The 22,353-nt window shown below is 35.0% G+C and overlaps 1 protein-coding gene across 2 annotated transcripts in view; it reads left to right on the forward strand.

Annotated features, from left to right (window-relative positions):
- Positions 1 to 22,353, forward strand: part of LOC138706239 (endoglucanase F-like) — a 219,349-nt gene that overhangs the window by 126,970 nt on the left and 70,026 nt on the right. The window contains exons 1-2 of one of the 2 annotated variants that reach the window (XM_069835287.1): positions 7,653 to 7,779; positions 17,386 to 17,605. In XM_069835287.1, coding sequence (XP_069691388.1) covers positions 7,774 to 7,779; positions 17,386 to 17,605 — 226 coding nt within the window. In that variant the 5' untranslated portion in view covers positions 7,653 to 7,773. Of the gene's footprint in view, positions 1 to 7,652; positions 7,780 to 17,385; positions 17,606 to 22,353 lie in introns of those variants that run through there. The other variant, XM_069835288.1, reaches the window with a different exon arrangement.

Raw genomic sequence — 22,353 nt, forward strand, 5'->3', positions numbered from 1 at the left:
ATCATTCAATTAAATGCGAAGTACTGTTAAATATAACTGACAACAGTGCCGTCGGTACTCTTTTATTTTATTACATCATTCGCATAAGCCCTCGCTAGTTTGCGGCATTGATTCTGCATTGAGTATCATTGGGGTGCTGAAGAATGGCGCGGCGTTAATATTAAAGGGACAGAAACTCAGCAACACTTTATCATTCCACGTCGAGCTAATGATCAGATGTCATAGGCCACTGCTAGGCAAAGAGTCGTATTTATTATTGTTTAAACAGCGAGTTGAGTGTCCATTTCAAAGGCTTTGTGGAACTTCAGATTCCAGCCATAAGCGGAGGGCCCGAAATCTTTCACTTTTCCTAGTAATAATATACGCGTCGAAATAAATTGTTAAGGATTCGTGCATTATATCCAATATATTGTGACTTTTTATTAGTAACAACAATGTAATTTATTCGCCACAACAATAATTCCTTTCTACAATTCACCTTAAACGCTCTCGTCAACAATTGGATTTTCACTCAACACAGTATTCGTTATAGCACTCCACCGACGACAATGACAATTTACTTGGACTAATACGAACAACAATTAACTGTTAATCTTAACTAATATTTACAAAGCACTATTTACAAATCAGAACTATCAGTTCTCAGTTCACAGTTCTTCTATCTCAGTCACTCGAGTTCACAGTATCTCGAACCACAGACCTTCAGAGACAGTTCACTGTACTCGAACTCGGGTCCCTCCAACTGCGGTCCACTGCACTCGAACTCAGGTCCCTCCAACTGCGATCCACTGCACTCGAACTCAGGCCTTCGGATGCTGACGCAGATGCGGACGCACACTCGAGTCGAACTCCGGCACACAAGTCTGGCTTGCTTGCTCTGGCTTACTCACTGACTGAATAACTGAAAACTCTAAAACTCTGTCTAGTTCGCTGGCGCTTCTTCTTTTATAGCAAAATCATAGTTGCGAGAATTTTCTACAGGTGTGTAGAGAATTATCTCGATATCTCTACATCGACAGACTTCTGGAATATTCGGGAAGGTCGTTCCACATTCACTGCGTTAAATAGCAGCTGCGCGCGCAGACTCGTCGCGTTGTCGTAATACACCCTCTCTCTTCTCTCCACCGCGCGACGTCACTCAATGTTCCGTGGAGCCTGTGCGATCTGCTTTCTTGCGGGACGCTGGTCGTGAGTTCGATTCTCACGTCGCTGTCACAATATATTTTTTTTAATATTCCACCAATATAAAGTCTTTTTTGGTAGTGAAAATTGTGCATAGGCCTATTATACCAATGCCGCAAAACATTGCCATGACAACTGAAACGTCATAATTTCTATTATGATGGTATAATTTATACCATAAATTTAATATAATGCAAATATTTTCCGTGCAATAACATGTATTTAATACATCATTCTTGTCACCGAAACCCCTTTCTTCATAGATAATGATATTAAACTGCTCAGAAATACAAAATTTATCTTATTTCTTTATTAATTTATTGTTTTATAATGCTGTCGTACAAAAAAACAACATATCAAACAACAGAAAAGTCTTCATATTACAACTGGTATTAAAAAAAGGAGAGAATACAACTTGCAGACCCACATTGCTTTTGTAGATTTCGAGAAGGCCTTCGATAATGTAAGACGAGAAAAGCTCTGTGGTTAATTTTAAAGGAGCAAGGCTACCTTAATCATCTCATAAAGTTGGTGAAAAGTATTTATGAAGAAAACAAAACCGTAATATTTTTTAGAAAAGTTACCTAAATTAGAAGAGATTTTAACAAATAATACGTTTAAGCAGGGATGCCCCATGTCGCCAACACTTTCAATATTTATGTTAACGATATGATCCAGAATTGCAAGCAGAAAATTAACGCATAAACTTAACCGAAAATAATATTTTAAATATATTATTATACGCAGATGATGTGATACTGATTAAAAAGCAGAAGATGAACTGCAACGTTCAACATATCATCTTAATCAAGTAGGTAAAATTTTTGGTGTTACAATATCAAGAGAAAAACAAAAATAATGATATGCTGGGAGAAAACACCGATAAGATAAAAAAAAAAACAGTGGTTGAAAATGAAATTGTAGAACAAATCTCCTTCTTCAATTATTTGGCTTGTGAAATTATGAGTGAAAGTATAAAGATACAAATAAGACATTAATGAAGAATGAAACAATATGCTGTGCTATACGTAAAACTTTAAGGAATAAAACAAGAAACGAAACGAGAATCAAATTCTACAACACTATAGTAATCCTTCGCTAGTTTACGAATGTGAAAGCTGGGTACCTACGCAGAAAACAATGACCAAACTACAGAGTTTGCAAAATGAAGTTTCTGAGGAAAACTAAAGGATGTACGGGAGAGTACATGCTTAAAAATGATATCAGAAAAGAATTACGAATTGAAGCAATTAACTCAAGAATGCAGAGATTTAGACGCAAGTGGATACAACATGTCGAGAGGATGGAAGATACCAGACCTCTGAAAGCAGCTTTCCAATGCCTCCAAAGGAAGGAGAAGTATAGAAAGACCAACCGACAAGAAGATGGAGAGAGACACTTTGAAGACGGAAGAGGCAACAGTCTGAACCCTGAGGGAGAGTAGGAGAAAAAAATTAAGAAAATCGCTTCGTTGGTTTCCTAAACATTGACGCATGCTTTAAAGTAGGCCTATAACTTTATGAATTTTTTTTTTTGTTAAATTTATTCATACACTAACATCTGTGGTCATATCGCGTGTTAGGATCTGTGGGTATACAGTAGGCCGTTGTTACTATTGATAAGTTCCTGTTTCTGTTATGTATTGTAGGTAGTTTGTGTAACTGATTTCAGATTCTGATTAATGTTTATGATATTGGTGACTGAGGCGGTGATGGATCATGGTATGTAAATTTATAATCCGGTATTTGCCTTTTTGACAGAGGGAAACCATGAAAAACCCCAGTCGGATTGGCCGCCCACGGGGTTTGAACCCAGGACCTCTCGAATACGAGTCACAAACGCTGGCGTCTGAGCCAACACGCTCTGTTTTATAGGCTTGTTTCATAGTACAGTGGACTCTCCTAAGTTCAACAAAACAGAATTGAAAGTTCAGTCCAATAAGGGTAGTGGGTGTGGCAGATGAAATGAATACAAATTGTTATTGGTTGGCCATCAACGACTACAGTACTGTACTTGCATTTCCTGCCCTCCCCGAGACTTCTGTATGGGCTTCTAGTACCACAGTGGGTTTCGACAGTTCCGTCTCACAAACGGCATAATTCTCAAATAGAAAAAGAAGAGTTCATTAATTTAAAATCAGTGATTAATGGATGTCCTAATCAATAAAATATTCTATTTTCCTTTAACAAAAATATCACTACAAGACACAGAACCAACTCCCATTCAAATGGCAAACCCATTTCTTAGTGCCCGTATAGGGGCATGTCTCATCCTCCTACGTAAGCAGTCGAACTATGGGATGTCGAACTTTATTTCTGTCGAACTTAAGAGCTTCTACTGTATATACTATTTCGATTGAATGAAGTGATTGCCGTTCATGGTTTTTGTCCGTATAAATAAGCCTATAATAAAAAAAAATGAAAATTTCGGAAGACCTGTGTCCGAAATGTTTATATTAATTGATGTGTAGGCTACATAAATAATGAAATTTTAATTATATGTCATAGTTATTCTCAGTGTCATCTTACTGGTCAAAAGTTTCATCGTTGTCTTGATCAATATCACCGTGTACACGGTTCGTGAAAACGATTTTTCAGTAGGTTATTTTACAATGCTTTATCAACATCTCAGGTTATTTAGCGTCTGAATGAGATGAAGGTGATAATGCCGGTGAAATGAGTCCGGGGTCCAGCACCGAACGTTACCCAGCATTTGCTCATATTGGGTTGAGAGAAAACCCCGGAAAAAACCTCAACCAGATAACTTGTCCCGACTGGAAATCGAACCCGGCCAGGCGCGCTATTACTCCACAGGTGTGGACTCATGAAAACGTCCATTTCAGGAACTGGTGTATAGGCCTAGTAGTGGAATATACAGCGCGCGCTCCTGTAAATAGTATTCCGCAGTTGAGAACTGAATAATTAAAATGTTTGTACTAGGCAGACTTTGTTTAAAATGAATCAAGAACGAAGAGATTTTAACTGTTCACAATGAACGAAAACACAAGAATTAAACGAAAAGAAATACAGCAAGTCTTCCACAGATCATGGCAAAATTCATAAATATTAGTCCAACTGGATTTCACTAGTCTGAACGCAGCATTGCAACAAGATGGCATGATTGGTGGATTCGCAACTGGATTTGCCTAATACAGTATGCAGCAGCAACAATTTTTTGCAACGTAACCCAGTTCCTCTCGATACCCATGATGGTGTTACGCTGGGCTATAACGTTTCCTGGAAATTGTGCTACTGCAATCATTTGAACCGTACGCAAGCGACATATCCATTTTTTCAGCCCACGTAAAACGATCTTTTGCAGCATAAGCACTCCAGGGTTTAACTAAAATGTCCATGTAAGCATAGGCCTACGCCTATGCTTATGTCAATGTGTAGTGGGTTGACTGTTTCAAGGGGCACTGTATTGCCTTCTAGCAAGGAACGGCGATATTCGTTTTTTTTTTATATAAATGTCATGAAGATGACACATACTTTCCCAATATATGTTTTATACATTTCGTAACATTACAGTTTCTTTATTACATTTCAAATATTATTTTCTATTTAAGATAATCGACATTTTAAAGTAACGTCAATGTTAAAACAAATAACTATGAACAGATTCTATCCTTTTCATTAAAATCTTTGCGGACTTCCTTCAATGAAACTTCGCGCATTCGTAACTAAATGGTTTCAATTGGTGACCGGCAATCCTTTAAAAATAAGACAGTCTTCATTGCCTATTCAATTATATGTTGAGACACAGGAAAATACTTAGACTACAATTACAACGAAAAGTAGAAATAATTTTATATACAGAGTGTTCGCCAGTAAACGGGTTCCTCTCAGATAAATTCCATTGAACTTTACTGTTACAAGTCGAACGCAACCGCAGAGAAAATGGTGTGTACATTTCTCCTGCATCGAGGGAGAGAAGATTTCATGTTGCGTTGTATGAACAGATACCCAGGCTGAAGGGACGTCAAGTTAGAGCATTAGTATACAACTGAGTTCTATTCAGTACACTCCAGTTTAATTCATAGCGATGCAGTACAAATTAGTAGAGCGAATTTTCTTTTCTATACCTATATTACGAAGGAATCCTACGAAACAGTGTAGGGAAACACCCTGCCGTTCAATAACTATGTGATTCAACTATCTAGAACTTAATAAAAAAAAAAGCGAGAAAAACCGGATCATTTTAAATAAAGAAAAGAAGACGAAAACATTGTGTTCTATCTGTAGAAAAACTAGATGACATAAGCTATGGACTAGAATAGCCTCCTACGAAGTTATTAGGAAAGTTAGCTTAGGCCGGCAACATACTGCATCGGACATTCTATCTCGGAAAGGACGATTTTGTCTCGGACCGTTAGATGCGGCACATAGTATTTTTATTTTAGTTGGTTATTTTACAACGCTTTATCAACATCATAGGTTAGCGTCTGAATGAGATGAAGGTGATAATGCCGGTGAAATGAGTCGGAGGTCCAGCACCGAAAGTTACCCAACATTTTCTCACATCGAGTTGAGGGGAAAATCCCGGAAAAACCTCAACCGGGTAACTTTCCCCGACTGGGAATCGAACCCGGGCCACCTGGTTTCGCGGTCAGACGCGTTAACCGCTACTCCACAGGTTTGGACGACACATAGTGGTTCCAAATACAAATATAGCTGGGCAACATTAATAACTCTTCTCGTTTCTAACAGATTTTCATAAAATTTTGAATAAAATTTGCAAATAAGCATTTTGTGTTTGTATGCAAACTCTGATTACGTTTAGGTAAGATATACCACCCTCTCATTCACCTCTGTAGTGATCCTGAAGCAGTCGCAGTAAGTATATCAAAAGATACAGTTTTTCCTCTCTTTTGGCGTTTGATAGGAAGCCTGCTTGCCATCGGGTCAGAGGAAATTATATAAGAGCGTATGATGTTCCCTAAAATTCTTGTAATCTTTGTTCCGTTCTTCTTGACATAATCCCAATAGGAAGTACGGCTTTCTTTATCAACTGCGCGTCATGGGTAAGATTTTATGCAGATTTTGCGGCATATAATACCACATATGCATAAGAACAATCTCATCAACCGAGTGCGTTTCCAGCAATGGCTTCAGCTTTCTTTTGGAACTTCTAACGGTACATTCATGGAACGGCTTTCGTGGACGACCTGTTTTTTCGTTCTTGGATACAATGTATTAAAAAAATTCATTAGAACTCTTAAAACTCTTAATTTAATCAATCGTCGTATTTCCTCAAGAAGTCCGTTAATACACAGCGGCAATTAGTCCAACGTTCTTTAAGTTTCGTACAGAATTGAGCACTTTTTTCTGCACTAATTCACGATCATGTCCCTCAGGATCTCTTTCAAACCATATTTAATCAATACATTCTCTCACACACAAGGCTAATCTCCTTGAAATATTTTCTGCCGCCAAACATCAAACAATTCTCTTTTAGAATTCCGTCCACAATCACTAAAATATAAATAAAAGGAGTAGGTGGTTGAAGATGGTTATAACACCTTTATAATTACATACATAAATGACTAATGTAAACGCTGAACCTACTTTGACAGTGGAATTTTACAGCCTTTGCTTTTGCGGGTCTGTTACTTCAAAGAAACTTTTAATAATTTTCATGGAATACTTCTCTGTGTAGTAATGAGTATTAGAACTAAATAGACTAACTCAATGTTAAAGTTTGAAAATGTACTATGTACTAAAATGTAGGACAATACCTGTAGTTTTATTCACCGAAAACTCGAAGAGGATTGACAATAGCCTATATTACGTCTACAGACATCGACTTTCGAAAGACATCTGCTGGACGATGCTAAAGAGAAGAGAATGGCTGTCCTGAAGACATGACTTCTACCTACTCATGCGAAGACTTCATTAATTCTTACGGAAAACTGATTGCGAATCGTAGGTACACAAATATTTAGGATTATACAACGGCAGTATTTATGTTGTTTTGAAGCTCAAACATTTATACATTTTGTCAAGTCAGATTTGAATTTGGAACCACTGTGCGTCGGCGATTACACGCATTGTTATATGGCTGCAGCATTCCGCATCGAACAAATGTCCTGTCCGAGGCAGGATGTCCGATGCAGCATGCTGCCGGCCTAAGTAGGCAGATAGGCTATATCGAAGACAGAAGCTTGGAAAATGAAATAATTGTTAACACTAAAGTCTTGCAACATAACAGTCGTTCATACATAGAATGAAGATGATCATTATGCTTAACTTCTGCTTTGCCTTATTGGTGGTGATGCTTGCCGATAAATATTTCGCGAAGGATTAAAACGAGAGCAGCGACAAATGAGAAGCGAGGAGCGGAGCCAAGGCCTTCTAGAAGGAGGAAGCCCGTGGAGCTGGCCTTGCATGCGCAGGTGAATCATGGGCAGAACTGCCACCTGGATCATACATCAAGGCGCGGGATGCAAATCAGTGGCGCGCGTTCGCGGAACGGGTGAGGGTTTCCCCATATGTCAAACTCCTTGAGACTCCCAGCTTGTATAAAAAGTGCGCCGATATGTGCACCGGCTCAGATTATTGACAGGCGCGACGACGAGGCTGAGGATCCAACATGCAGGTAACACGCGGCCAGCTCCGTCCGTCTATTACGCTTCAGTGCATGTTAAAGCACTCGTTCCTTTCTTTACGTGTTACACTGTACAATGTGGTGTCGGTATTGATTTTAAATGTATTAATACAATATATTTGTCTTTATTATTTTATTTACTCACAATGTTTACATAACAGTTTATTTTAACGACAAACTTAATAAAATTTGAAGACGAACTTCTTTAGGCAGGATAAGGGTCGAACACTTTTTAACAAAATTCTATGACGAATTTTGAAAAGGGGTCACTGGTAGCTTTCAAAACATTTTTATATTTTATAGATTTCAACCAACACAATATATTCCCATTGACATTGTATTGAAATATTGGATATTTTAAAGTAATTTATTTAATAGTTCCTGAATAATACATTTTTAATGATAATTGTTTGGTATCTTTCAGTAGCCTTTACTTTTAGTCAAATTTAATTGCAAGTTTATCAAATTTTAATATATTTGCAGAAGATTATGGGAAATAACTCCAAGTATAATTTTTCCTATATGTTATTTAGTTTTGTAATTATTGCCTTCAAAATTAATAATTAATTTCCTTCATTTGACAACAAGAAAAATTCTTATCAGCTTTCGGAACATTTGTCTATTTTACAGATTTCAACCAAATTTTCACAATATGTTCCCATTGCCACTGTATTGAAATATTGAATATTTCAAAGTAGGCCTAATTTATTTTATAGTTTTTGAATAATAAATGTTTAATTATAATTGTTTGGTATCTTTGGGTAACCTTTATTTTTAGTCAAATTTAATTTCAAGTTTATCAAATTTTAATGTGTGTTGCAGAAGAGTTTGGGAAATAACTCCAAGTATAATTTTTCCTATATGTTCTTTAGTTTTGTAATAATTCCCTTCAAAATTAATAATTAATTTCTCTCTTAATTTGACAATAATAAAAATCATCATCCGCGGCACAAAAAAACTTGTACAAAATCGATACTTGGAATTGATTTCGAGCATGATGTCTATGTGCATGCGAACTTTATATATATTGGACAATATTTACTACAAAACAGTAGGATTAGAAATACTGAAAAATTGCGGTAAACAGGAATTTTCAAATACCTACTATTTTCATTCTATTACCCACGCAGACATTATAAAAACATTTTAAAACCAATTTAGAAGCGAAATTGAATAAATTCCTTTGACAGGGTGGAAGTAGAGATAGCAATGGTGGTTTTAAGCGAAAAAAATTGGAAGTCCACATTTTTCACCAGAGTGTAACTACAGTCTAGTATATACAGTCACGAAGCTTGAGGTAAATGTGAGTACTAGGAACAATAGACTGTGCTGGTACTATTTCGCATGATAAGTGGTCCAAGTGGTTAGCAATTATCTATGGATACGGATTTCCTACGTATTGAGCTTCGTGACTGTATATACTAGTAGACTGTGGTGTAACCTTAACAAGGCTTTGCGTGTTGTTGTTAGGAAATTGTAGCCTATATTATGTTGCTATGTTATCGCGTAAATAAAGTTTATGTTTTCGGTTTTCTACTAATTTACACAAATTAATGCATGTATCATTGAGAGTGGAACTGCCGCGAGATAGTGAATTTTCTGTGTAGTGTTGCGACGTTATACAATCGAAACTAGTGAGTGAAATTACATTGTTGACAAGCTTTATGTTAGAAAATATGCCAGTATTAGAAACTGAACGAAAAAGAGATTGGAGAGAAAGAAACCATGCAAATTAACCGCTTAAAATTGAGCCAAAAACGAAAAAGAGCAGAATGGGTCGAGTGAGAGAAGGCAAGACGAGGAAATAGGCATCTAACCTCTCATCTGCTGTGCAGTTACAAAGTGTCAACGACTTAGTGAATGTTCCAACACCACAATCAATAAACGAACAATTAGTGAGTGCAATGTCTGATCCAACTGGTGTCAGTGATTTACAGATAATTCTTAGTTCATCATATTACAAAGACTTTAAATGAAATAAAAGAAGTGCTTATCAAATATCTGAAAAGTAATTCAGATAAGTAATTTTATAAACAGTTAATTTGATTTTGTGCGCTTCATTTTTCATATATTATTTTGCCTACCATACGCCAATTGTTACACTTTGAAATTTTGACGAGTATTGAATATGAAAGTATTAAATTATTAACCATAATAAAATTTACCTCCTTGAACATATAAAAATATTACTACTTAATTACAACTTAAGTTTCACTTCTGCAGCATGCAGATGTATACCAGCTAAGCCAAGGAAACATTGAGAAAAAATTTTTAATTTACTGCGTCATATTATTATATGGTGTATTTATGAATTGTTATTTTCAATCATTTTGGATTTATAGTTACCTGTATTCCTTTAATTTTAAAGTGCAATGTTTTGTCGATGTATATAATAAAATTAATATGACAGTATCATACTATCATTATTGAATATAATAATAATAATAATAATAATAATAATAATAATAATAATAATAATAAACTACAACACTCCAATGATAATACTTGCAAACCTTTCAATACAAATCGAAAAAATACATATTAACTAGGCATAATAATCCAAGACAATCATGAGATTACGACTGATTCAATGTAGTGAACTCGTGGAAATATGAAGATGGACGCTAAAAGGCTGTAACGGTGTTGATCTGAATATGGAAATGGAAGGAATGTGGAACGCTCTAGCTACAGCCACATCTGCCGTCACTTATTTTCTAGGAAATTTTATTCAAAAGAGAAGGAGATCACGTCATACTCAACACATTTCATTATCATTATAATCTCCATAACCTCGGCCATTAGAATGTGATTCATTTTCTGTTGCTATAATTGTCTCAGCTTAGAGAGGTATTTCTACCATTAAAGGATTTAATATGACAGTAATAATAATAACAGTAATAATAATAATAATAATAAATAACGGAAATAAACATTATAATAATAATGAAACATTTTCTAAAATATCTTACCATCAGGTAAAAGTGAACAATTTTGAGAAGGGACATAATAATTATTTCTTATTTATTTAAGTATTTACTAATATTTATTGTGCTGCACAACAGCCTGGGGCTAATAACAGTTCAGCACAAGATTTACAGTGAACAAGGAATTACAAAAACAGTGCACAAAAATAATTATTGAAATTACAGACAAATATAAATATACAATAATGACAAAATGAATATATAACTGCAAAATACAAGATAAGGAAGAGCTCAAAACAACACCAAGAAATGAAATTGATAGTGATTTTGATATATATATTTAATATAAGAATAACCAAACAACAAACTATACATTAAACGGATCCGAATTAATACAATGTAAACTGGCAGCTTTCATACATGTGACAATTGGAGAGAGAGATTTCGGCTTATGGGTATAAATATTTTTTAGAAATCTTAAAACATTCGAAGGGACTCGAAGGTAGATATTACTTATGAATAATAATAATAATAATAATAATAATAATAATAATAATAATAATAATAATAATAATAATAATTTGATAAAATTTTCAAAATGTTCTGTTACTGTAATTAGAAAGGAGAGAACAAATGATTTTAAAAAAATTGACAGAGGATTTAAAAATTCCATTATTTACATGAAACACTTATAATCAATGTACATAAATTTACTCTTGGATACATTGCACTCCCAGTAAAATAGTGTTATTACTCGGAAATTGTAATTTGTAAAGATATGCTATTTTCTAGTAAAATACTGCTGTAAAAATATTTTAATAAACGATGTTTTATTATTAGTAAATCAGCGTTGGAAATAATTTACGAAAGATACTCTTTGATGATGAGATTTTAGCTACCGTGCTATTATTCGGCTACGTCTGCGTGAATTTATTTTTTTTTTTCAAATCTGACTGATCAATATGTTTCATGAACTTGAAAATTAATATTACTCATTTCTTCACTCTTCATAAACACGCTAGAGTGACCAGTGAGAATCGAATTACACTGACTATTTCGCTTATGTGACGTCATTCCATTTTCAGCCAATGAAGTGTAATGAAATTTTGAATTCCAACCAATCACAGTCTTACATTGCGATAATTTCTGCAGCTCGATTTATCAATTTCAATTTATGGCATGGTCGTTCTTTTGTTTAGTCAGTGTCGGCAACTATTTCCACGTAAATCGATGAGCATGAATCCGTTGTACTAAATAAAGTGCGAAATCCTACTTCTACATCTACATCTTCATCTTCTAATTCCATGTCCATTGTATCTAAAGAAAATGACACTCCTTCATAACAAATATTCGTTTAATTAATATATTAATCAGGTTATTTGTAATTATATTATAAAATGTTTAAATTAAATTACGATTTCAGTAGATAATGAAAACGTATTTTTGTTATAATAACAAGAGTACATGTAATTAACATTTTAAACCTGTATTTCGCTTTTCTCAATTGGCATTACTGAATAACATTAAATTTCTTTATTGAAGTAATCGCTATTCATCTATTTCGACTTCACAATGTCTGATAGGATATTCATAAATATACAATTATTAACATTTTGTGAGAGAATTTTAGGAATATATTATTAACATTTTTTATTTTATTCACGAAATAGTCCTAATAAATATCACTCGAGGTCTGAGATTACTATAAGTAGTTAAAAGCATGCTGCTCGAAATTAATAAGTGATAATTGTTTTCCTCTTACGTTCATTTTTTTCATTTGTATCGTCTCTGCTTTAATGTAATCAGCAATCAAGCAATTACGTGAGACTCACAGTCTCAACATGCAACAATAATTAATTACAATAATTGCACAATTAATTACTATAAGTAAAAATGTTTACAATGAAATTAAACATGTTGAAAATTATAGGCAGCCTAAGCAATGATAAAAGAGTTCAAAATAAAAGTGTTGTTATACCTCAAATGTTCAGTTGGTTTTATTCCAAGGAGCTTTTTAGTCTTATCGTCTCTGCTTCGATTCGACTCTTTTTCTGGATCTTATTATTATAACCTCGAATGTTTAGTTGTTCAGAATTTACAGTTGTTCGCATTGGGATTATCTTGTCGAATACAATTCGTGATAATAGTTATCCTTAGGTAACTTAATTTATCTTTTTAAACTCATGTTTAAACAACCATTCGTTAAGCAAAATTAAATTGCCGCAAAATTATCAGCACTCGTATTATAGAAGATAATCGCACCGGATTGACTAAGCAGGTAGCACGTGCCTCAGAACTTTTGAGTCATACATTCCTGAATTCCGTGTGTTGTTACGTGCTCTGTATCATATTTCTTTGGAAGGGTCTGGAGTTCGATATGGAACCCGGATGTGAGACATTTCGTTGTAATCTTATTTCATTTGAACTCGAATGAGTGTGCAGCCACTAAATGAATTACAGTACGTGACTCTTCTGTTGTGTCAAAGTTTACATTATCACTTTGCTGTAGATGCCTCTCTTATAGAATGATCGGAAAATCCTTCACTACGAAGTTACCAATATTATAAGAAATTTAGCCACCGGCGTGGTTCAGTCGGTTAAGGCGCTTGCCTGCCGGTCTGAAGTTACGTTCGGGCGCGGGTTCGATCCCCGCTTGGGCTGATTACCTGGTTGGGTTTTTCCGAGGTTTTCCCCAACCGTAATGTGAATGCAAGGTAATCTATGGCGAATCCTCGGCCTCATCTCGCCAAATATCATCTCGCTATCACCAATCTCATCGACGCTAAATAACCTAGTAGTTGATACAGCGTCGTTAAATAACCAACTAAAATAAAAAAAAATAAAAATAAGAAATTTGGAGTGTATTATGTTACTGTTTACTGTACCCTCACAGTACTAAGGGCACGCCACTGAAAAAAAGCTAAATTAGTGGTCGTCAGCAATCGCTGAAATGAGTGCAGGGTAAGGAGTGTATCGTAATATATACCGTCATGCAGAAGGGAGAGGAAGAAAGCATACCTGCCAGCAGTCACGGATGCACGCTAGTACATCTCTTATCCGCGGGTAAGAGACGCTAGCCGGAGGGTGCACTATGCTGATGCCCGCTGTACTAAATAGTCATATTTTGTTTCCACGTTGGTCAAAATAATTTGAAACCCAACTAACTGAAGATTATTATTGGCCGAAAAGAATTGTGTTGAGAGTTTTTCTTGCTATTATATATCTGTGATATTTGGTCAAAACATAACTAAAAAAAAACCTGTTTTGAGATAGAAACATTTTTATTTTCACTTTTCCTATACAAATAATAACTTTAGTTTACATACAAATGTGAATGAAAATAACATAAGATTAGATGGAGATATCACGGCTATACCAAACGAAAGAGAACTGTTTAAATATATATATATATATATATATATATATATATATATATATATATATATAGCTACGCTTTCATCTAAAAAGAAGGTCATTTTTGAAGTTACGTTCTGACCAAACACCACAGATATTAATTTCTATTACCTGTATATCACTGTCCTCCGCATGCAGGCAATGATATATTTAATAAACACACTTTCTATTTAATTTTACAATTCCTTTTTCATAAACCAGTCTTAATTTTAACTTTATTCCATTTACGTAGTTACTTAGTTATTCTTTTATTAATATTATTACTTATTTATCGTTATCATCGTTGTCCTAATCATCTTCATCAGCTTTTAATATTTCGACTCTACAACACGTCCCGTTCTAACTAATTTATGAAGGCTACGTCATAAGCCACAGTAATAACTTTTACGTGGAATTTTATATATTTCTTTTAGCCGTTTCCTTATTTATTATTGTATAACCTAATTGAAGAGCTTTCTCCCAAAACGAGTTAAGCCCATTTTCAGTAATTTGACATGAAGGACAAAAAATTGTGGATCCTCTTTCAATTTATGCTGGATGTTTCCTGATGGCTTCTTATTGTTGTACATAAATATATGTTTTCAGCATAGGTAAAATGATAAATTCTTAGTTTAAATCTACGTTTTAAATAGGACCATTTCTAAAGAAATAAATTAATACAAATTCTGTGTGATGCTTTTCATTGGCCAAAATTCCAGGAAAAATACACATGTGTTTGTAAATTTATACCTTACAATTAAATACAAAATTCTAATCATACAGCTCGACATGCATCATGGTATGTACCTACCATCTTGGGAGAAAGCGTTCAATTATTTTATAAAAAATAAAAAACTTGTATATATGTATGTATGCATGCATGTAGTATTTGTAAACATTATAACCTGAACCTATCACTAGAAAAACACTTGACTAAATATGTTCTGATGCCCATCTGAAGAAACGGATAGGTATTCATATCCGAGACTGAAAAGCATGTAGCCTGAAATTTGTACCTTACCTGCAGCCGACAGTACGACTGGTAATTAGTAATGTTCATGTGCATACATAACTATCAGGTTTATTATTATTATTATTATTATTATTATTATTATTATTATTATTATTATTATTATTATTATTATTATTACCTTCTTTATAATTCATGGAAAATTTTTCACAAATGAATAAAGTTATATCAGATTGTAGAGCTATTTCACAAGTTTCACTAACCATGTTTATAAGATTCTCATTCTTTTCAACATATAAATATGTCTCAACCATTGTCTTCCATATAATATTTGACTTATAGTACTTTCTTCAACGATTATCTTGGTTGTCCCTGGTGATTCTGTCGTAAAAAATAAAATCCATTAATTATTATTTATTTTCAGGTAATATATCACTTTGTCCTATTATTTCATAAATTTAATAGCCTAATGTTTGTACTTCTCAATTTTTGGATGACGCAGTCCTTTACAGGACCTAATATTCTGCTTTACATCTTTTTAATGTTTATTTTTATTTTGTCGTACCTTTTTCCGTTAAAGTTAATATTGACTTATGTATGTACGAAATAAATCATCAACATTGGTATATTAATGCGGTACTAGTTTTTGACACACCCTACGCTATATCGTGACTTGAGTTGTTACCTTGTATCGTGATTTCATTACCTTTCCAGTTCGTTCGTTTAGAGTCGTGGCGTTCTGAGTGAACTTGACACACAACATTGGAGCGAGAAATTCACAACTTCACGGCTGTCTTGACAACTACTGAAATCAATGAGTGTGATGCATTACGTAACAAGCGGTTATTTTGTTTAATTATGAACATACAAAGCGTTTAGTAACACAGTACGTTTCGAACGCTAACGAACAGAACATTTACAGACTGTGTAGATTTTAGTTTGAACTATAATATTTGTTTCGTATCTAAGTGATGTTCAAAAGGAAAATGAACTTTACGTCCATTAATACTAAACCTTAAGCAGTCGCGTCTAACATTGTAACTTTATTCGCGCGGGGTGTTGCTGACACTTCAAATATAATGGATTCTTATGGGCTACTTTTTAGTGAACAATTAAAATTTCGCTTTTTTGTTTAGCCTATACAACTATAGGAAATACTTTAATACCTATCACAATGTTATAATTAATGTACAATAAAGGTAAGCGTTCACTACATCGTATCGCACGCATCGGACGAATCGCACGGATCGGAAAAAGACTATCTTTGCTGTAATTGTTATGTAACCGCGTTCACTACATCGTATCGGACGCATCGCCTCTCGGCAAATCCGTCCACGTTTCTCGGATGGGCAACTTTTCCGATGCGTGCGATCATGGCCTTCTTTAAAAAATCAATTTTAATTGGTCAACTGTTACTATTATGTTGTGCCATGTTCAGTGTCGCGCCAAAATGGCAGACGGAAAACTTATTTCGCGTGTAGAAAATTGCGGAGAATTATATAATTTGAGGCGTTTCCATTACAGTAATCAAGTCGTTTCTTGCAAATATATTATGTAACCAATATTTCTTTCGTTTCTTCCTCTTCAATTAAGACGCATGAAGCAATTACAAATTCTTATTCGCTAACAGACGTAATTAATAGACCTAACCTCAACTCCTCTGCTTTCAGTAATGTCAATATCGTACGACGTCATGTTTTAAACAGCTGATAGGGAATCCGATGAGGTGATGAGGTGACGCCGTTACAGTGAACGCACTGCACTTAAAATATCCGTTGCGTGCGATTCGATGTAGTGAACGCTTACCTTAATAGTAATATTTCAATATTTGTTCGCAAGTTATATTCGAATGTCTGTTCACTCCTAATCATTTTACATTTTATCATTCTTTCGACCACTTTCTTGATTTTTCTGTGCTCACAGTCACTACTTAACATCATTGTTATTATTTGTTACACTAGTATGGTCAGTTTAGTCACTGTCACTATTTACAATAGGAGCATTGTTGTAACACTTCGTCACCCCACACTACTTAAGCCGTTATTATCTAGAGTATGCGAATTCCGATTTCAAATCTGTTTACGGTTATTGTTGCCTCACCAAATCTAAGAAAGGCACTGAAAGTTTCAGAAGTGCATGCTTACTCAATATAGTTAACAGCTCCGTATATGTGAACAGGGTGTTAACAACAACCCGCGCGACTGCTTAAAGAGCTGTTTTCCTTAACCAGTAATAGACTGCCATAAAAATTTCCTTCTATAATGATAGGTCTATAACGGAAACCAACAAAGATGTCATTCATTGTTACAGATGATGAAATGCGTAGTGCTGTCGATGGTGGCGACACTCATTGTCCTGGTGGCAGCGTCCGACTATAATTACTCCAAAGTCCTAGAACTTTCGCTCCTATTCTACGAGGCACAGAGATCGGGAAAACTGCCCCCAGACAACAGAGTACCCTGGAGAGGAGATTCCGCACTGAACGATAGAGGACAAAATGGAGAGGACCTCACCGGCGGTTACTATGACGGTAAGCAAGTCTATGGATTAATGTTTGCGTATGTTGTTGTTTAGTCAATTGACCGAAGACTAGGTTTAAACCTCATATGTGACACCAATAAGGCATCACTCATGAAACAACTAAGCCAGGAGATAATCGGGTAGGGTTGCCAGTCCCTTTCCCCTTCCAATGCATACATCGCTGGCTAGCAACATATTAAACTGATCAGACTTCATATGTATACAAACAATAGTTCTTCCTCCGACACAAATCGTGAAGTGAGATAATAGATGTATGTACATATCAGTCAGAACCTCAATCAGAGGTGATATGCGTGTGTGAGAAAAATACATAAAAAATTTTATGTATCTCTCTGCAAGAAATACCTCTTTATCCCACCAAGCGTCTGTCTGAAACCCTCGGTACAACACGCCACTTTAATTCCATTATTTTGCAGTTTCTTCACTTCCGACGTATTAGGGATAATTTTCTCAGAACGTAAATTTCTTTCTCTGCTTTATCTGTAAGTCAGTCTCATTCGCTCTGTCTCTGTTTCTCTCTCCCATTGTTTGTTTTCTTTATCATTCTCTTTTTGTCTTTATATCTACATTTATTATTCACATTTTTTATATTTATCTCATCCTTATCTTCGTATTTCTCTTTTCCATTCTTATCCTAAATTTTCCCTACTTCATAATTTTTCCACCTTTAATAGTATTTAAATCTCCATTTTGTGTATATATATTTACATCCTTAATTGTACAACAAACTCCAAATTTTTCTCCATCATATTTGTCCTCGCATCTCTATTTCCAGTTTTATTATTTACCTCTATATTCAAAATTCACTCTTATTTTATAACCGTTTTCGGCACCAACTTCACCTTTATCTCCCCCTTAATCACAATATCCACTTCCATTTGTCTCCATTTTCTTTTTTTATCTTCATCGCTAGCTTCATATTCAGGGTCTATATTTATTGTTTTTAACTCATTTGCACACTTAGCTCCATTTTTATTTTAATTCATATACTCGTATTAATTGTCATATTCGTAATTTCTTTCTGCATTTTCAACGCAATTTTGATCTCCATTTCATCTTCGTATCAATTTGACATCTTAATTATACCCTCACTTCACATCTTTTATCTCCATTTTAACTATATCTTTATCCCATTCTCCATATTTACTTCTGCCTCTGTTTTAGTCTTTTTTAATGCATTTTGTAATGTTTCTGTTCTTCTCTATTTTTCCCGTGCTCTTGCCCTTCAGAACAATATTTCTGAACCTCTTCCTTCAAGACCTTTCTTTTTATCTGGATATAAGTAGGGCTACATAAATATAAGCTGAGTTTTAACTCACACACATTACCCCGTTATTCGACTCGACTCCTACTTACACTGCGAAAGGACACTGTATCTTTCAATGTGCAGACTTACAACTCCTGGCGTTTCTTCCGGCGGTCTTGGCGTAGCTTTCGAACATCACACCTGTTACACGAGCGAGTTTACTCGATTCCACTCGCACTGCGAAGGGACGTACTATTTTTCAATGTGCAGACTTTCAACTTCCAACGTTCCTTTTTTCGATCCTGCTCTCACTTCTCCACCGCTTCCCCCTCTCCCTTTGTCGTAGTTATTAGATTACGTCCATATCCGGCATTTTCCCCTTAAAAATTTTCCAGAGCCCTTTCAGTGGAGCAGCGAAACTAGATATGAGACGAGTGGCCAACAGGCTTGGAGTTCACATATTCAGTTTTTCTCAGCTACGAACTCCCTTGCAAGAACGCATTTTCGCGTACCTTTTGAAGTTTCTTCACCCAATTTCCCCCTCTGATTGATTGATTGATTGATTGATTGATTGATTGATTCATTCATTCATTCATTCATTGGTTCATTCATTCATTCATTCATTCATTCATAAGCTAATTAATTCTTACAGAACTGAATCCAACGGTTTCCTACAATTCATAAACAAATATAAGTATAATCATAAAATACACACAAAATTTACCTTCGTTCATGTGAAACACGTGAATAGCCTATCACATCAGGTACTTTTAGTGACAAGCTATTCTTCGCTAGGCTTATTTGGAAGCGGCACTTTATGTTCCCTTTTACGCGTGCCAACATTATACTGAGTTTACAAGAACATTTAACATACACTCACCCTAGAATAAGACATAACTTTTCACAGATACACATGATGCATAACGTAAACCACCGAAGTGGTGTGCAACTTGAAAATGGGTCAGAGTCCTGCCATCTATCCACACTATGCGGAACCCGAATCACGCAAGTAAAGCTGAGTAGACATTAGACACAAACACACACACCATTACACTATCATCGTTTCTGGTTTACCAGGTGATGTTGTCCTTCAGTAGTTCCAGAGTTTGAGGTTTATCATGGAAAACTATTTAAAAAAATCAGGGTTGGTAATATGAGGCGAACGTAGTGGCCACAGACCAACAGAGATAATTCCGTTATCAAAGTAACTGGATATTGTTTCCAGTGACTCTCCGAATGTATGATAAGGTCGCATCGATCTTACTGGAAATATCCTTGCGTTAGTTTCACGTCATCCAGTTGCTCCACAAATTCTGGAATATCTTTATGTAGGTCTATGCAGTAATCCCAGAAAAAAATTGGCCCCATAATCTTTAAACTACATGTAGACATGACACACCATACTTCCACTTTCGCTGGGTGTGATTTGGATTCGGGATTTCATATTACCGTCCTTCAAACTTCGTCTTGGACTGTCGTTGGGTTCCAAGAAAAGATTCTCTAATCCAAAAGGAACGCACAATAAATATACGTTCTTTAGTGGAAAACGGCATCCTTATTCTCTTTGAATTTTCAATAGTTGGCGCGGGTGCTATTGTCTCAACTGTTGGTAATGTACATATGGTGACGTAAGATACTCTGATTTGAAAAGTGATTTGAAATGAATTGAATTCGTGTCATAGTTATCATTTGGAAACTAAATCATCAGTTTCGGGTCTGTAATAATCACTCTGTATTTAACTCCGTCTATCTTCTCCTCTTCTACTTCTCAGTAGGCAACTGTTTCATATTCTCTTTATGCATGTAAAATCCTCAAAAGAACTTCCAGAAACTATACACCGATTCTTTGATGTAAAGCCGTCATGCCCGTATTTTTGTAGGCTGTCACGTTTCTAGTGTTATATTTCAAGAAAATACATTCAACCTATTTCGTGGGAGGGCGTGTGCAGCACCCGACTCAAAGTGTTAGATTTCGCAGATATAGTTTCCGGGAATAAAAACTGCTGTCTGTATGGTCTTCAGTACTCGACAGAGGGAATTCTGGGACATGTATTGCATAAATGTTTGACGGTAGCCAAAAAAAAAAAAAAAAATGCCGTGAGCTTTACAAATCTTCAAACTACTCACATTTATTACAATATTTTTATTCTCCTACAAAATTATAGAAGAATTAAGCCTACAACAATAGTTAAGAAGAATATTTCAAGATTCTGACGAATTACATGTTTTGAGGTCTTCTGAATATGCTTCGGCTATTTTCACAATTACGTCTAGTCATGATAACTCATACAGTAATTATCCATAATATTCATTGTAATAATTTAAAACTTGTATTTAACTGATTACTTTCTAGGCTGTCTACACTGCGTTCCATAATGTCTTACAAGCAAAGTAAATATTGACGGCAAAGGAAGGGAGAAAGATAATTGCTACTCAAACAGATCACATTCCAGACTTATCTTCAAGTTGGGCGGAGATAGAAAGATTCAGAGTTCCCAACTTAAGATTAGCGTGGGATATGACCTCTGCCACTGGTTGAGTATCAATTATCTTTCTCCCTTCATCTGCCGGCAATGTTTACTTTGCCTGTCACACATTATTTAATGCAATATAGACATACTTTGAAGGCCTTTGAACGCGTTTCGATTACTTACATCAATTTAAATCTGCTTGGTAGAATCTTGCATACCGATAATTGAAATTACCAAAATTTAGTTTGACTCGGTACTTACTGTAGGACACTGAACTATTTGTACTCATTCATTTTCATAAATACACGTTTTGAAGTTGCCTAATTATGTTTCGACTACATTCACAATTATTCCTGTGTGATGAAATTTTGTGTTCACGATAGCCCAAACATTACTTGAAGGGGTCACCAGCAAAAGGTGTTATCTAACAAAATCTGAATTTATGCCAAGGTGAACTTCCACCTCCAATCCTTCTATAAATGTAATTCAATCTGAACGGCAGATTCGCATGTTGTTTCGATTAATCATTTCCGAAGAATTCTGCACACACGACGAGAAAAATGAATGAAAATTATAGCTGATATGGAAGCAGAAGTGAACCTGTGCACCACATTTAGATTGCTGGTGACCCCTTCAATTATTGATACATGTTCTTTTATCGCGGTATTTAACACTTCCATAAATCTGTCTAACCCTGATTAGTTTTTAGTAAAAACAGCCCATAATATAAATTAAATTGGTAATTGCAAATAGGTCTCGATAACACATTTTGTACCGTTTGATAGAAATTCTTCAAATGTAGTGTTCATCTATGTAGGATAAACATTGCTAATTTGTATTTATGTAACTCTTAGAAAATTTAAGGTTACACAATTTTTAACGTGAAACTTTTATGATCTTTATATTCGAGAAATATGGTCACGCTCTTTCTGTTAATACGGCGACGTAATTAATTACAAGTGCGCTTGGATGACTGAAATCGTATGTTTAAAACAAAATAGTTTAGAGTCCAGCCAGTGT

The sequence above is a fragment of the Periplaneta americana genome, chromosome 9 (assembly GCF_040183065.1).
Source record: "Periplaneta americana isolate PAMFEO1 chromosome 9, P.americana_PAMFEO1_priV1, whole genome shotgun sequence".
Lineage (NCBI taxonomy): Eukaryota > Metazoa > Arthropoda > Insecta > Blattodea > Blattidae > Periplaneta > Periplaneta americana.